Raw genomic sequence first — 18,222 nt, 5'->3', positions numbered from 1 at the left:
AGCATGCGCGTCGAAATCCCCTTTAATTGATTGCAAGTCTGGCTTATATACGTATGTATATGTATGTATGTATATTCTTTTTTTTATGTATATTGTGTATGGTCACAAACGCGAAGTTTCAGCCTTACCCATTTTCAGCTTGAGGTATATTCATCCGATATTGATAAACAAAACGATATATCTATTAATCAAAGCAGAAAAGCGAATTTATGGCAACTCCTTCTGCAAAATCCTTTGAAGTAAAGCTTACTCTTTTAAACACTGCTAGTATTTATACTAGTTCCTGCTTAAAAATAATTGTCCTACCACTGATATTCAAATAGAGCGCCCTCCCAACATCCATGACATGATCCTGGTGCAGGTTTAGGCTAACGTTTCAGAGCTGTGTTGCCACCTCTTCGGGTCAAGAAAAGGCCAGACAATTTAAATGGTAGCTAAACAAAAACGCTACAATAGTGAAACGACTTTAAGCTGCTGGCACATCACATTAATGACAGCATTTGTTATCCCTCCTGTTTTTATTAATAAACTCATCATTACACCAGCAATAATTTTTGTAGTCCATATTCCGCCATTTCCAATATAAAGCCGCCAGATCTAGAGGGGCAAATACCTAAATTGGCAGTACTGCTGCAGGTCCATATCTTCGGTATATTTTAATAAAGAGGTGGTATTTTTTCGTCCAGCACCGTTGGCCACACTGACAGCCAATGTAAAAAACAATAGACGAACAGACGCGAAAAAAAATGCACTTATAACTTTCAGGCGCGCTTCCTTCCGCCCCCGTGAACGGAAATCAGCTGTTTGGCTTCGTTTTCGTGTCCACATCCAGCAACTATCACATCCCAGGCTATGTAAACTAAATAATATTTGGGGCGGTGCTAGAACTCGGTATCCAGTGTTAATTAAACATACTGAAATCCGTGCAATTGTGAGAAACAGCCGCCTAGCCGGTCGTCGAGCACCGAACGTGGGCGTCCGCGTGTGTATCTGTGTTTATACGTGCTGCTGGCATTCTGAGGAACGCTTGGGCAGAAGCCAAAATGTGTGCCAACGCATAGGGAACGGAACAACGCAAATAGCGCATCCGAGTAAGAACCATAAGCGAAAATCAATAACACCACACCAAACCAAAACGAGCAAAGTTTATTACGCAAAACAACGAGAACACATGAACGAAAATGTCTACAACGACAATGAATTTACCCCGGGCTGCGCAGGCAGCGAGCGCTGCAGTGCTTCAGCATTGCGACGCGGCAACCGAAGCAACCGAGAGCGAGGTCTTCGCCGAGGATACCAAGGATAAGAGGCTAACTGGCGCAGATAGTGGGCGTGCTTCGGTCACCGAGTTTGAGGATCCCGTCGTGTCGGTGGAATTGAGGGAACGGGAACCCAACTCAACCACACCCCCTCAGTCCAACGGCAGTAAGGAGGTATACGCTAGCCGAGGCTCCCATACCACCTGGTATTTGCCCGTGGAGGACTCGCCCTCTCCAACCACACAAGTCTCTTTGAGAGAATGCAATGCATTTAGTCCAACGGCGGCTGGCGGTGTCCAGGAAGGGGACGCGGGCGCCGATTCGTCAACAAGCAGTAGTGGCGAGTAAGTTGATTCCATATAGGTACATAGATTGGGTTCCAACAAACACTTTTTAAACGTCTTTTGTGTAATTTCCTAGCAAATGAAGTCGTTTCTTCAAAACACAACTATGTTTTTGTTAGTATAATACTTTAATCTCTGAAATGCGATAGCTGTTGTATCATGTTGCGTCATTTAAATATTTATTTAAAACCCAATCCTAGTATTTGTGGAAAAAACTGTTCACAACTCAAATGTACTAGAAATTTTGATAACTTTTTAAAATACAGGCATATACTTTAAACGAAATTGAATTTATGCCCTTTTTGTTTATTTTCAAATACTTGCCCGCTCGACTGCCTCATCTCGGGAGATGTTTCACCAATCTCTGCCTTGCTTCTATTTTTAGTAAAATATGCAAAAAGTCACTATCTCTTGTTAGTCTGTTTTTTGGCTTTTGTGGTTTGTTTAGCGAGAGATTGTCGAAACTGAAATAAATGTCAGGCTCATGTTTGCTCTTACGTAGTGGCATTCTCGCTTCTAAGTCAGAAATTATGCGTTGTGACTTGATGTCTATAAAACATATAAATGATATGTGAGTCGCTCCGTTACGCCATAAACTAAACGAATCGCCTTTGCCGTCAGCGCAGGCTTAGGCGCCAGATGCCTGAGCGAATTCCAATCGGATTTGGAGTGCCGAATAGGTGACCTATTTGGTTTACTTAATTTCGATATATATTATTGCAAAAGGCCAATATAGGTTATAGAAAAGCTTAGTTATTCTTAATTTCCTGAGTACAAAGAATATTTGTAGATTAACCCTTTTACTTAAGAAAACCGTGGGACTTATTATGGGTTTTGCAGTCTTACAAAGTCTCTGTACTACTCAGAACATTCCTGAATTACATAAACATAGTCAAAGCAGGGACAAGGGTCCCTAAATCATTATTCACCCATATGCCTTGCAAACAGTGATAACTACGATGAAAGTTCGTTGGTGACTGGTAAATCCGACGGCTTATCAACTAAAGAGGCAAGATTGAGTTCTATGAAGGATCGTGACGAGTCTTCTACGGAATGATATTCCAAGATTTTTTCAGAAAGTCCCACCCTCTGAGTAATTGTACGGTTTCTATATATCTTTAGATTTCATATTGCAAAAACAAGGATAAATATCAGTACTGAAGTTGCCGCGTGTGATTAAATGTATTTCATCTGTCATCGTCGAGTGCATATCATTTTTTGTGTCAAATAATTACTAGTTGCCCAACTCTTTTGCCATACATGGTGTGTGTTCATGTCTGTTTGCAAAGGAGCAATAGCACGGCCCCTCCCCAATTGGTAGCTAAGATTAACACATATTACCACTCAATTCCACGAAGCACAGCCAAGTTTCACAATTGAGTGAAATGTTCAACGCTCGTAAAATATATTGACAGCGCGGTGGCTAGCAGTGGAAAGTCGTATTTTGGGCATGAAAGCATTTGGACAAAATAATGTTTAATTATGTTACATATAGGATTTCCGTGGCAGTGTAGGCCTGGGGAAAGTTATAGAGCTAAGGCAGCCGCCACATCTGCTGACCATGCGTTGCTTTAAAGCTGGGTGCGCTGGATTTTCATTCCGTTTCATTTCACTGGCAGTGGCAGCCTCCAAATCAAAACAACAAAAGTTATGCAGCCAAGTTCTCCTTGGGTAAATAAGAAATTAAGGCTAAAAATGCAATGCAATGAACATTTCTTGCTGCCAGTGCAGTGGCACAGTGATGCCATGCCATGCCCAGCACACCTCCCTGGCTCGACAGGGCGAACCGCAGTGCTCACTGGCAGGTGAACTTTTCACTGGAGGAAAGCAGCCCTGACAGCTGACGGCGTATCTGGCCGTTGGTTAGAAGTCAGATGCTCCACGAGCATAGCTTGCAGTGCCGCATAGTAAATGCTCCTTGACATTTTCAGGCCAAAGATGCATTCACTTTGCGTTGGCGTAAACATTTGGGTAGGGCCGAAAGGGAAATTCTGCTAATGGGATAATAATTAATATTATTCACGGCTGGAGGGTTGGACGGTCATTAGACGCATCTTCATAGTTAATTAGTTACTTTGGTGTCTATCATCAATCAACCATATCAGTGGATCCCTGCTTGCCATTATTTTTCCCTATCTCAAGTTATGTCGCATCTCATCCGCAGGAGCATGGTTTTACACAATTTGGTTCTTTTGTTGGTGTGTTCTAGGGATTGATGTCTCCTCTGCCTGTAAGTAATATAACAGCTTTTGATACGCTCTTGGGCGGTAATTACCTGTTTTGTTTTGCCAAATGGAATCTTGTAGGGCGACACCGTCTCCCAGACTGCGGAAATTAAAAGCAGAACTGAAAATGTCCAAACGTTTGTTGCTTTGAAGCCACAGCCGAAATAGAAAATTATCAGATGACTTCATTTTTAATGCTGGCGAGTAAGTCTACCAAAGCTTTACAGAAAAGGTGCTTACCTCCCAAGTACCTCCCCAGTTAGAAAGAAGTCATTAAGTAATCAAAGTAAATTGTCTTTCATTAGTAATTCTTGCTGGGGGGCTAGATTTCTAGATTTTGTCTTTGGAAGTACAGCCTTCAGCATGTACAAGTACAATCTTGCTTCTAATCTGGACAATCATATGACTGCAATACCCTTTGCTAGGGTGTAAAAAATGTGCTCAAACCAAATACTTTCGCTCTTGCACTTTTCTTTGTTATTTTCGAGCCCGTCAAAAGGAAGGTGATGCAACGTTTGAGTCATTTCCTTATCTCTCATCAGAAAATCATTTCAAAGTTGACTTCAGGTCGTCAAGATTAACAAAACAAAAAGTTTATAATAAAAGACAGAAAAGAAATTGTGTTATCACATGTGATGCAATTGCAAAACTTTTTTTCTCATTTAAGAAGCCTTACCGTTGTGATCAGTCAAAATTGGTACCCACAGAGCGAAGTACATCACTGCCTAAAACCAAAGCAAATATGTTCCTATTACAAGCCAGACGAGGCTGTATGCCATTAATAAACAAACAAGTTGCCCATCTGCTGGATTTGCCCAAACCTCAGTCAATGTGCATCTGCCATCTCTTGTGTCTTGGCTCCGTTGCTATTTATGAAACGTTCATTACCATCAGAAACAAACTTTTCGTGTGGTTTATATACAAATATATACCTTGTTGCGCTTGCATTGATGATCTTTTTTCTGTTCTGTTCTACTTTTACTGTTGCAGTGTTGATACTTGAATGTCTCAGAACGAGTTGTCTGCACACGTTATTAAAGGTATAAACATAAACAGGTGAATGATCTTTCAGTTTACCTAGTGGCAATTCCTTCAAGTTATTTTTGTTAACCTCACACTGAAGTGACGATTTCCAACCTCATAGTAATTTACGTAAAATGAGCTAAGCCTATTTAACGGCGTTGAATTTGACCTATTCGGTGATAACAAAATTGAGTTTTAAAATAATCAATCCTTGAGTTTTTATACCCTTGTAGAAGGTATTGAAATTTAGATCTGAACCGCTGAAAAGAGATTTTCAAAGTATGTACATTTTTGATGTAATGCTTTTGTCGGAATTCGTTCGTCTATTTCTGTGCTGATTAATAGCATTGCTTAAATGCTAATGAGTGCCTTTTGATAGTGATCTACTTTTTCGCTTATTAAGATTAACTGAAAACCTCGTTGCTGGAATTAAAACTATTAAGTCAAACTTTCTTTTTTAGATCAATATTAATATTTTTGCAAATGGTAAGAATTATAGAAATATCGTATTAGAGCTATATATATATAATTAAATATAATTAATTGTTATTATAGAATAATTATGGAAATATCGTATTAAAGCTATATATATACAGCTCTAATACGATTTTTTATAATTTTAAGGGTATATACACTTCGGTTTGCCAAAGTTAACTGTCTATCTGGTTAATGTTTAAATCAACAAATTCTCTCCGTCGACCTTAACACTATCTGTGTATGTTTAATCACTACCCGTTGCCATTGAGTAATCTCTTTATTAATCTTTCTTATGATTTTTTCAGCATGAGTACTTTGGTTGAAGGAAATCGATGTAAACGATTTTTTTCTTTTTTACTTTACTTTACTTTTTAAACTTGACGGACCACTATTAAAAGCCAAAAAGTTTGTTATTTTGTTGTACGTATGTAGCGACAAAGTTCAATAAGTTCGTTTGAAAGTTCAGTACCACGACATATGGGTAAATTTTTACGTAAAACGCAAAATTAGCTGTAATTACCGGCTCTCTTTTAATCCCAGTGCAACTCAATATGTTTTTTGTAATGCGGTGAAATGCCCACAAAGCCTCAAAGTGCGGAAACTGTAAACTGGTAGTAATATGGTTGCTTTTATTATCGATACCATCTTTTAACAGTTAGATCAGATAAACAATTATGTAAACAACCACAAATAAAAATATTATTTTCGATAAATATTTTAAAAGTGCAGCTTTAAAAGATTTCTCCTACCGTTCTATATTTTATAAGAAATCGGAGCTCTTATAGCGCTATAATCGCTATAAGACATAATGTTCTATTTTTGGTCCAATTGTTTTAAATCATTTAGTTGGAAGTTTCCGCAAGTTCTAACTATGGCGAACTAAAAATGTAACGCCTATATTAACTTACAAATTCTGCTAAAGATTTGCAGAACTTGTCGTGCGAAAGATACATATGTAGAAAGAGAGCACAAAAAGCCGCGACTTTTGTGCCAGACCCTATGCTTCTCGGCAAACAGTGCATGTCGGAGTTGGGAATTGCATGCGCATCTCCGTTCTTAAGCATACGCGTGCTTTCGCCGTATTTATTTTCTGCTACTTTCTTCTTTCCCGTCTATTCGACTCGTTTTTTAAATTATACATTCAAAATTCGTAACAAAAACCCACTTCAAAGTCTTTATCATCCTCGGCTATATTTTATTCTCGTTCGAGATGTGGATTTCTTGAAGATTTTTGGCGGCCTTGTTATTCATAATGACTAAAAAGGAAAACACACACTCTGAACACTTTAAAGTTGTCCATTTTAGAGATTCAACATTGGGTGACAAAATGCGATGGCGACGACATTCAGGACTGACTCACTTTTCGGAACGAGAGGCACTTGAAGGAATAATACAGATATGCCTCCCTCTCGCCCGTTCATTACTACACTATGTGGTGCCGCTGCCCCCTTCACTTCCATTTGTGTCAGACCGTTTTTAATTGAAGCAGCAACCAAGTTTCCTCCTACTACAAGTTTTATGTTATATATATGCACACGCGGATTTCCTTCCTACTTGCATCCGTAATTCATTTCATTCGTGCGTTCGAAACCTCCCCCTATCTGCATGGACGATGATGCTGCTCTTTCTTAGAGACATTTGTTTTGTGACTTCCATTTGCATTTATACCTAATCAAAGTTAAATTTACGCATTTTATGTGCCCGTCATATTCCATTCATGAAAACGCAACATATGGCAAAATTAGTACCGCCCGCCGGATATCTTTTCAGCCTTAGCACGATATGCAACACATTCTTTGATTTCCGGTCAGCTATAACACCGCACAGGTTAAGAACATAGTGCCCCTTTTCGTAAGGGTTCATATGAATCCGTTTTCATTTTCCCGTTTCCCAGATGACAGCAGCCTGCCCAGTCAGCGATTTCCTAGGAAGACTGCCTCTTCTTTTTATTGTCACTTGTCAAGCAGCTGTTTGGCGGCGTGTTTGTACTGTTAGCCAAACAATTCTTGTTAGCCCAATAATTACAGAAGATCACGACGTGTGAGTTCTGCTTTATTTATAGTGCGATACTATCTGACGGGAAACCGTTGGGATTTATCTCAAGTACTTAACCTCTAGTGCCTAATAAATGCACTTCGACAATGTTAAAGCTACTGATTGGTCGGTATGGTTTCCTTTTTGGTAATCTTACTTGGTGATTGTTCAATAACAATTTTAGGCTACACATTATATTTGAACTGCTCCTTAATAGACCAAATTTTGTATTTGATGCAGACTCACTCACCAAGAGTGCAAGTGGTAAGGCGGTCCTCTACATCCCTACCGCACAGTTTACTATTATTTCGAATACCATTCTCTCTTGGACAGGTAGTGCTAGTTAATGCCCCCAACTTAATGCTTCACAACGTACCGTCTGCCTGTTCACAACGTTCGCATGTCCGACTCGCAAAAACCGGTTTGAAATTGAATTGCAGTTCCAGTGGCTGCATTTGCCTGTCCCTTAAACCTTGCACGAGCTCCCATGCAATATGTATATTCCTAGCTGAAGTCTTTAATGGTCGCTCAGATCAGTATCCTTGAGACACATTTAATAAAGAGTGGAGAAAATGCCAATTTATCCGTTGAGAAACCAGTTAAAGTTGACGTGCTCAGTACCTTCAGATTGCGTTTCTTAAATCCCAGCACCTGCTTCTTAATCTCATACGCGGCGAGTAACAGAACTTCCGGTTTCTTTTGCCCCACTTTGAGTTGTAGTTTCTTTTAAGAGGCGCCTCTTGTATATCCGGTCCCATATCAGCTTGCAGTATACTAAGTTTTCCATGGGTAAACAGTGTTAGAAGAATCTCAAACGGTTTGGATAGAAAATGTAACTTATACTTATTGTTTTTCGCTTAAAAATATCTTGATTTAATTCAAAAATAATATTTTTAATTTCCTAGGTGGCCATACCTTAACGTACTGGTTAGGAGAATAGTGAAAAATACCAAAGCATGATTCTTATTACAAGCTGGTAGATCACGTTTTCATAAAGTATATTCAATTATTCTTAGCCACACGCCATCAAAGAGCAAGGCAGAGCTGACAGGACTCGAAACCTGTTCCATGCAGTGGCAGATGTTTCCTAGCACCCTCTTCACTTAAACAGCATTATCCTTTTTGAGCGAACCTGCCACATTTGAGCATTTTATTTTTTTGAGCAAATCTTGAGGAACAGCAGCAGCTGAACATTTTTAAACAAGAAAGGTAGTCTCGGAATGTCAAAGGGAATAAATCCTTGCAGTTAAAGCCATTTTTGCACATTTTTGTTTTATACAAAGAGTCAGTAACATATCGCATATTTCAATATAAACTTGAAGGCTTGGGAACGCTCTTATATTTCCCATTTTTATATTAATATATATTATATATATATATATAAATGATGCTGTCCGCTTAGGGATGTACTTATAAGAAGCAGCTGTCACTGCGGATGACTAGTCTCAGTAGCACCGCTTTTACATCCACCATCGAGACAGCGTCACTGCTACATATATGCAGGCTCACTCACTCAAAGTCCTTCCCTTATTTCTTGCACAGCTGCTTGTCTATAGAGTGAGATTGAGGGCAACGAGCGTCTGGGTAGCGAAGAACGTGAGCGAGGATCAGTCTACCTCTGTACAACTATCCGAACGTACACGCTCACCGGAATCTTTCGACACTGCATCGGGAACGTATAGAACGCGATTTAGCTAGTGAAGACTGATTTGTTTAAACGGTGCAACAGTCTGATTATGGTTACTTATCACGTGCGGCCAAGCCTAACTAAGTTTAGTGTGCCACAGTTCGATTCGCCTGGTGCGGCAAGTTTGAAGCGCACCCAAGTGACAAAAGTTGGAACCAAGTCCAGCATGAACATTAACAATCCGGTCAAATGTTACTCTGTGAGATCGTCTCAACTTGGCATGAGTGGTCGACGCTTTACGACTTTGCAAAGGTGAGCTAATTTGGCTAGAACGAGTCGGTACGAAACTGATGTACTGTACACGAAGACATTGTATGAATTAGGCCACATCATTTTTGTTGAACTGCACATCAAGGAATTTTAAACTGTCTGGTGTTCAAAGAAGAATTTATCGAGGGAAAACTGCATTTCCTCACGCATCCCAGAGGTAATCCCTTTTTTGTTACGAGTTTGCAAATGCGTCGCATGAAAGAGTCTCGAAGTAATGGCAAGGAATGTCCACACCACAGGCGCACACTATGCGCTCCTTAAATTTCCCTCTTCCTTCACCTTTCCGCGTGTCCTTCTGCTTTCTAAATTCCCACCTCCCCGCAACATCTTGGGCCTTTCCTGTCGTTTTAGGGTTTTCTTTGTATGCATGGAATTCCCTGAATCTACGGTGTTCGCTTACAATAAGCATTCGGAAATGGAATTGGCCATGTTTACTTTGGATTCGGTTCGCGTAGCCTGCCTAGGCTTACCTTTTCAAGCACTACAACATTTTTTCTGCATTTTCCGGGCCACTTGCCTTTTGAGTTGTAAAATATACCTGCACCGACTACCGAGCGTCATCGTAGCCACAATATCACACGCAAACGTAGTGCCTATCCCGAATGGCGTAACATTAGGACACGGAGGAAGCAGATTTCTATGAAATCTTTAAATTGCTTTGAAAACCCTGAAACCCTTTTCCACTGACTAATGACCGAACACGAAGCTTGGTAGACGGTCCCCGAAAACGCTAAATTTTACATAATACACCCCAGGACTAAACAGAATTGTATTTCGTTTCTTTTCAGAATGCCTAAAAACGGAAACACCGCAATGAGGTCAAACAGTAGTTTCGCTGTGGGTTTGGTAAGTAGCAAAACGGTCCGATTTAGGTTAATTTTTGATAGGGAACCAATTGGGAGTACGATATTGATATCTTTATCACGCAAAATTGCATGCGATATGCAGAGGTATCCAGACTAATATTGACATTCAGATGCGGGTATACGTTTTCTAGAAACTTATGGCGTGTATCTATGCCCATGTGCATACAAAGAGCAATCTGGAGGACAGTATCGCATAACCAGGACAGCTGCCCTTTTTTCTGCCCTGTACTATAGTCACAGAATTAAAATAGATTTATTTCTGTCGACCGGTTTCGACAGCTGCGATTTGTATACAAATGTTTAGTATTTCTCACACGCTGCCTGTGTACAAGAATCGGAAAAGACGGCTGAGGTCATGAACATGCGCTTGAGATGAAGGCCAAGAGCATTTTCGTGGGGCCTGGCGATGGGAACTCAGAAGGAGCTCGGGAACATGATGCAATCCAAATGCTTTTAGGGTGGCAGCGTTTCAAATGCAGTTGAATTTTATCACCACGCCCTCGTCGTCCCCTGTTATAAAGTAGCGATGGTGCTGTAAAGAACTCCCGTAAAACGTTCCCAGTCTTTAATGATCTGCATCTGCTGAAACTCAGTCAATTGCGGCGAGCATTTAACTTAAAACCTTAAAAGTTTTACATTCGAAGCCCTGCCAATTAAACTCAGTTTATAACTGGTTTATTGCCCGAGTACAGGACAGCAAGAGCATTCCATGTGATCCAACTTTCTCTGAAATGGGTTTGTGAGACCCTCTAGATGCGCCCGGGCAGTCCGTCATAGGCTACAATGTTGTAGAGTTCAATAGACTGATACATTGCTCCCTAAGACGTTTATATGATTTGATGTAAGAAATTTTCCAATGACGCGGATCACATTACAAACTATCAACGCTGCAACCGCAGTGCATACCACTGTTCACAACGATAGGGACTTTTTACTTCTCCCCCCAATCAATGAATGCACACTCTGCTATGCGCTCAGGGAGTTGGGTGTCGTGGTTGACTGGGCGCTACTGACGCCCGTGAAGGCTTATCAAACGCCGAGGATGAATCGGAAACTTAATCTCTGCAAAGAGTGGGCATTGCGACTAATTTTGTGACCACCAACTAACAGTAGTAAGAACACATCAAGGACGCAACTGGGATTCCTGAGAACTCTTTAAATTCATGGTATATTTAATGGTTTATACGGGGAAAACACATGTTTCCAGCTGAGTCTGTTTTTCCAGTATTTTTCCAATGCCAAACATTGTTAGCCACCGTTAAATCCGTACACTGAAGTCCCTAATGTTTTCCGTATGCAAATTTTGTGGAAATGGGTTTTTAAATTACTTCAGCTTAGGGCTAGTCGTCTTTTTTTCAGTTCTTCCAAACGTAGTAAAACAAGTTAAATATTTTAATACCCACTTCTTTGGTGCGCTTTGATGACTGACAGTTGAGATAGAGAATAAGGGAATCAATTCTTGCTGATGGATAAATCATCCTGCTATTGTTTCAAAACCTTTGTGCCGTGTAGGTGATCTTGTGGTAAAAACTAATCAGGCAAGACAAAACATTTCAAATACAGAATGACATTGGCGAAGGCATCGGCCTGTTGCTAGATCGCAGACAATAAGTTGACCCAGCCAACCGGCCCCATGCGACAAAAGGCGGACAACAGCTGCGCCAAGTGGCAGCGGCTCGTGCTATGCCATCCCTACGCTAATCTAATCAAACCACTTGAATCCAGACTGTTGACAATGGAGCCCGCAGATAGAGTTGATCTTGACGCCTTTTTGTCCCTTAATGCGATATACCTCACTACAAGAGGTCGGCTGCCCACTCACGACCGGGCGACGACACCAGCACACTCGTCAGTACTCGCATTTCACATTTGCAAGTCTCGTTGCCGGCAATTGCGGCCAATCAGTTATTAGTTATCGCTTCGTTCGGTTACACCTGCTAGCGCTGCTTGCGGAAGTCCCGTTGAACCGGTCCGCATAACCGGAAGGGCGCTATGAAGAAGCTGATAATACCCACCCTCATGGACACCTACGGACTGATTAAGTTCTGGGACTTCGACACGGGCGCCCCTGGAAGTGCGTCACAATCCGCCGGGGGTCGAGTGAAATTTAGCTTGTTACCCGCCAACGATGTAATGCCCGGCGAGCGCCGATACAGATGGAAACCTCGCCTTCTCCAGGTCATTATGTTATCATTGATTGGTGGTTGTGAAAGTGGTGTGCTGATAAATATTTTTGGTATTTTGGCCATGAATCGCCACCACACTCACCCACGTCCGATCACAGCCCCTGATACTGAGTACACACATTTGCCGCTCATATCAATTTTGTTGTGCAACAAAAAGCAAAACCCGATAAAACTGGTGACTTCCAAGGTTTATACCACTACCTTTTTCCACTACCTTCCCTGCCCAAACTCCTCCTGAAACCTGTTTAAAACCGTTCTTCGTCACGGTTATTGACGTAGCCTGGACTCTAGACCGACCTATTCGCGTACCGTTTCCATTAAAATTCTCCCGACAAGTTCATACAGTTCCTAGCCGCAGACATCAGTATATTGTCGTATCATTATTGCTTTATTATAATCCGAACCCTGACCGATACTCGGGCATAAGCGAAGCTGCAAAATAATTGTGGTTTCTCGTGAGGAGACGCGTACCGTTGATGTCAAAGCACTACAAAATCGTTATTTGTAAAAATACATATAGATATAAAGAACAGGTCAATAATGCAACTTGTTTCTCCCTTTCTTCCTGTATATCCCGCAGTCGCAGCAAATTAAGGCTGTCTCCAGTCCAACGCTGTCAGAACCGCTCTCAGATCCATCGCCGCAGAAGCCAGTTGAATGTACGGATGTGGCGACCACAGGCAGCAGCGGCGGAAGTGGAGGCGTGGGCTTGGGCGTCTTGCAGAAATTCAAGCGCACTCTGAACAACTTCAACAGCAAAAATCAAATGCACATCACTCCTCTTACACCGCCGACAGCATGTAGCAATCTGACAAAGGCTAAGACATCGCCAACAGCACCGAATGTATCCATTACGGCTCCGGCGACGACATCTGCTAGCGAACCTGGGGCAGAGGGCGGCGATGCAAGCTCCGGGAAATACCGATTCGGGCCCCTCATCTGGCGCACTTCCAAAGAGCGACGTAAGACGAAATACAACCGACGCGACAAGTGCAATTCCGGCGACTCGGGCATTCAAATTGAGCTCGAGCAGGATGAGCAATACTCCCGTGCGCTGACTGTAAGCGTCCAAAGAGAAACGGCCGCTCCCGTCTCAACCAATGGGACGCCCAGTGCAGCGGACTCTAAGGTGCGATCAATACGTCGAACCAATTCGGCCAAGACAACCAGTATCCTGGGACCCTTTACTGTGAGATCAAAACACGCCAGGTCTGATAAGGTTGAGCGCGAAGCTCCAGAATCCCTGCCCAAGCGATCTCTTAGCCAACCGAATGGCCTGGAGTCATATGGCATGGGACGCCCGGATCTTGAAGATAGCGACAGCGACAGTGTCGCGTCAAACGAGGAAGGTAGGCCTAGAACTGGGATTGCAAACGTCTCAATTTAATAAGCCTGCCAAACAGCGTTTACTAATGCGGTTTTCCTTTGGTCCCCAGCTGTCAGCTACTACCCAACTATTTATGCCGAAGTGCTCTACAACTTCACGGCCGGCGGTCCTCAAGAACTTGGCCTGGAACGGGGAATGCTCATTGAAATATTGCGCAAGGAGGTTGGACCCTGGTGGTTCGGCCGCATTAAGAAGGAGGAAACCAATCTCGTGGAGGACATATTGGACCCTGAACTGGGCTGGTTCCCCAAGGAATTTGTGCGCATAATTCATTGTCCTGAGACGGATATTTTCTTTAACGCGCATAGGGCTGCCGCGGCTGAGGCGGAAGCTGAGGCTGAGGAAGCTACAGCTCGTGGAGAGGAAGGGTCTATTCCTGTTCCCGTTACGACGTTCGTCGAGGACGCAGACGTTACCGTGACCACGGACCAAAGCAACGTCACTCTAATTGTCATTGAATCGCCACCAGCCCCGATAATTCTCCCTAGTTCCGACTCAATGGCCCAACTGGACCACAACACAATCCTGCGTCGAAGTGCCGTTCGCGAACTGCTTGATACGGAGGTCAATTACGTCAAACTGTTGGCATCTATTTGCGATGGGTAAGAGAGCGAGTCCTGGGTAATAACTGCCAGGTTATTAATTTGCCCCTTTTTAGGTATCTGCCAGCCATGAGCAAGCGCATCGATATATTTTCTCCGAACAGTATTCGACTGATCTTTTCCAACATAACGGCAATTTACAAGTTCCAGCGAAAGTTTCTCGAGGCCTTGCGACGCGGTATTGAGCAAAACCAGATTGCTAAGGTTTTTCTCAATATGGTAAGACTTCGATTTAAATTCTTGATGAAAGCCATCTTGAATAAATTATACTATTGCAGCACAAAGGTTTTCTATGCTACTCCACCTACTGCAACGCTTATCCTCGAGCCCTAATCGAACTCGAGACTTACGATCGCGTAAAAGACGCCCGTACCATTTTTGAAAAGTAAGTTAATTTAAAAGCTCTGCTCAAAATCATGTACTAAATGCATATACTTCTAGCTGCCGCGAATCGGAGAACCTAGCCGAGCTTCCGCTTTCTGCCCACCTGCTAGCACCAGTGCAACGAATCTGCCGCTATCCCCTGCACCTCAATGAGATCATTAAATCGGCAATGGAAAATGCCGATGAGATAGATGGTGGAGCAAAGCCAGTTGCCGCTAAATATGAACAACTTGACATCTTTCAGGTGGACATACCTGACTCTCAAGATACTGTAAATTTGGCACTGGAGGCGATGCGCGGCATCACAGAGGCGGTCAATGAGGGAAAACGCCACAGCGAAACGATTGCAAGGCACCAGGCCAGTTTTCAAAACTTTAAGGGACCGCCGCTGCACTTGCACAGTGCTCGCTTCTTCCTACAAGTAGATGCAACGCGTCAGAAACAGAATCTTTGGAACAGCAGCTACACGTTGTTCCTATTTGATAACCAGCTGGTCTACTGCAAACGTGATATTATCAAGCGCAGCCATTTCATCTACAAGGGACGCATTTTCCTAGACCGCTGTCGCGTGGTGAACGTGAGGGACGGAAAGATGTTTGGGCACACCATTAAGAACTCCCTTCGCATATATAGCGAGTCGCGAGACAAATGGTACGATTTCAGCTTTCGTTCGGCCAACCGGAAGCATCGTTTCCTTAGCACCCTCGCTCTAGAGCGTCAGTTTGGCGGTAAAGCCCTATATGTTTCCGAGATGACTGGTTTCGAATACAACTACGAGGAGCGGCCGGGCGATTGTTCAGACCAATCTGACTATGAGGCGCAAGACTTTGAAATAGCAACGGGAGCCAACAGTGGTGAAAGCTCTGTTCCAGATTCACCGGCCAAGTCTTCGTCCCGTCTGTGCGAGACGTTGCCTAAAAAATCGCAGTCCAGGGACGGCATATCCAGCACAGACAACGCTCAACTATCTACCACTTCAACAGGTTCGCTGGGAAGACGTCATTTTGGCAATTGGTTCCGTAAGCCGAAGAGCGCCAACTGCACTCCGAGTCAGTCACCGACGCATAAGCCGGGCTTCGACGCAGACGCGACTCTTACGGAAGCCCGGGTGGCTGCCATGGAACTGGCCGAAGCCGCGGCTGCGCTAGTGCCAACGGATACCTCCTCCGCGTAAATGCTCGACACATTAATGAAAAGAATCGCAATACAACTTACAAACACCATACAATATACAGGATACAAGCAAATGTACTCGTAGTAGAAAACATGATATAAAATATTTGTTACAATAATATTAAATTGACTTTAATCATAGTAAGATGTAGTCGAATGAGTGTTTCATTCTGATTGAGTTTTTGTTAGTGTTACCTTTTTGTTCAATATAAAATTGTTTGTTTTTATTTTAAATCGTCTGTCGTTTAAATCTTTGAATGTCTGTCAAAGTATTTGCAGACGACCAAACAGTAATACGGTAATAAGAATTTTAGATTTACAACAATGAACAAAAACATTGTATACTTCTGGCATTTCAATGCGGTTTTATACACAAATGTCGCCGACTGCTAGTCTAAAAACTCATTACCTGTCCATACTTGTAATTCTAGGTTATGTGATAAGTCGATAATAAACACCCGCAAATTATTTAAAATTTTCCCCTTTGTGTTCGCTTAGAGAACTCCACAAGCTGAATAGAAAACTACCCACAGAATTGATAGGAAACGTTGTTACTTTTAAAATGGCACGTTTTACCCAAAATCAGTACATACTCTTTGCATTTAACTTGCAATGAAAAATGGTACTACACATGCTATTTGTTACTGTTTTTGTTAGGCCAATCCAAATAGGCATGTTTTCAAAGTTAAATATAAAAAACGTACTAAAATTTAACGAATAAAATTTATAAAGGTAGTAACGAATCAATAAAGGAACAATATTATTGCATGTGTACAAATTGTCATTACGATTTGAAACAACATTGTATTATACCGAAATTGGTTGAAGGTCAATTTGAAGTCTTAAAAATTAGAAAATGTTAACAACACATTACACTAAAAGCTAAATGCAACAGAACAATTGAGCGAATTTAGTTGTTTCTAAAAAGAAACGCGAATGAATCCCATTAGTATTTAAAATTTTGCCCACCCAGTTGGCAATAATTATTTGATGACAGTATAAGTTGGTAGAGAGATATAACTTCATAAAGCAATTTACTATTTAATAGACTTTGCCACAAAATCTCATTGGTTTTTGGAAAATGTTAAAACTTTATCTGTAAAATATAGGATCAAATTCCCAGGCAACAATTCTGCACTATTATATAACAAAGGCCACGAAATAAAATACATTAAAATAAAATAGGGTTAAAGAATCAACATAACAACCATGCCAACACAGCTAAGAATAAAAAAAAAGCTCCAAACATTTCGATATAGTTGATTTAAAATATAGTAAATCTGGGACTACTTACATTCTTCTGCGCACTTTAACCGCACTAGTTTGCCAAGTTTGAACCAGACAAACATGAAAACAAAACATGTATAAATGAAAACCTATCCCCAAAACCAATTCTACACTAATGGCAAGGGTGTAGGCCAGCTGAGCAATTTAAATTAGAAGGCGTAACCGGAAACAAAAACCCAGCCGTATGTATACACTTAGCGACCACAAATATACTCCATATGCCAAATAAATAAATATATATTTATCCATATTTTTAATGTCTTTAATTAATTTATAGAAATTAAAGCCAGTTGGGATGAACCTAGATATATATATCTAGTACCAAAATACATCTTTACAAATGTCTGCATTTGTTTTCCTATAAATTATATTGATATTATTTATGTGTATTATCCTTGAAATGGGTATAATTTTAGACCAAATTTTTATTATCTGTCTGAATGTTTCAATACCTTTAGAAAGCTCAGTCTATCCGCTACAGAACCAATCGGTCCAAAAATGTCTAGTTGTCCTTTTTTATGACATTTGGGTAGTTTAAAAGCTATTAACATGGAACTTTGCAAATCATAATTTTTTATACATCAACAGATCAAGTCCTATATATACCATAGGAAGAATACGTTTAAATGTTGAAATATTGGTTGTTTTTTTAATGCACTTGCTATTGACGCTTTCAATGGCTGATGCAGAATTCGGGTGTGGTGGATATAAAAATCAAAAATTGGGAATAAAATACATAATACGTAATAATATACATAATATGTATGTATAATTGTTAACCCGAGTGGAGGATCCATCCCCCATGGACGTTTTATAAAATTAAAAACTTTTAAGTCAATTTTAAGTGGTGGGTTACTCATTTGTCCTGTAAGAAAACTACTTTCAAAAAGTGATTTAAACTAGTAAGCAAACATAAAGAAACATAGGTTTTTGCGTTTTGAATAAGAAATTGAAAAATATAAATTTAAGCAGGGCCCAATATAAACCAATTGTAAAATATATTTGTTTGTCTTTCTAG

At 41.2% G+C, this 18,222-nt stretch overlaps 1 protein-coding gene and 1 long non-coding RNA gene across 6 annotated transcripts in view; one reads left to right on the top strand and one right to left on the bottom strand.

Moving 5' to 3' along the window:
• The window catches only part of RhoGEF3 (Rho guanine nucleotide exchange factor 3), a 32,285-nt gene extending 15,893 nt beyond the window's left edge, over positions 1–16,392 (top strand). For 2 of the 5 annotated variants that reach the window (XM_065864668.2, XM_017078512.4), the window contains exons 10-15: positions 10,108–10,165; positions 12,952–13,720; positions 13,808–14,360; positions 14,417–14,579; positions 14,639–14,745; positions 14,802–16,392. In XM_065864668.2, coding sequence (XP_065720740.2) covers positions 10,108–10,165; positions 12,952–13,720; positions 13,808–14,360; positions 14,417–14,579; positions 14,639–14,745; positions 14,802–15,918 — 2,767 coding nt within the window. In that variant the 3' untranslated portion in view covers positions 15,919–16,392. Of the gene's footprint in view, positions 1–693; positions 1,604–9,200; positions 9,302–10,107; positions 10,166–12,158; positions 12,364–12,951; positions 13,721–13,807; positions 14,361–14,416; positions 14,580–14,638; positions 14,746–14,801 lie in introns of those variants that run through there. The other 3 variants (XM_017078513.4, XM_036814431.3, XM_036814432.3) reach the window with 3 other exon arrangements.
• LOC139353269 (uncharacterized) lies at positions 3,797–5,087 on the bottom strand. The gene is made up of 3 exons (XR_011604450.1): positions 4,761–5,087; positions 4,505–4,694; positions 3,797–4,389 (listed from the first exon to the last, which is right to left on the bottom strand). It is a non-coding gene; the product is annotated as an uncharacterized lncRNA (long non-coding RNA).
• Positions 16,393–18,222: the final 1,830 nt, after the last annotated feature.

The sequence above is a fragment of the Drosophila suzukii genome, chromosome 3 (genome assembly GCF_043229965.1).
Source record: "Drosophila suzukii chromosome 3, CBGP_Dsuzu_IsoJpt1.0, whole genome shotgun sequence".
Lineage (NCBI taxonomy): Eukaryota > Metazoa > Arthropoda > Insecta > Diptera > Drosophilidae > Drosophila > Drosophila suzukii.
The sequence above is the reverse complement of the archived record's forward strand: the minus strand, read 5'-3'. Positions and strand labels throughout refer to the sequence as shown.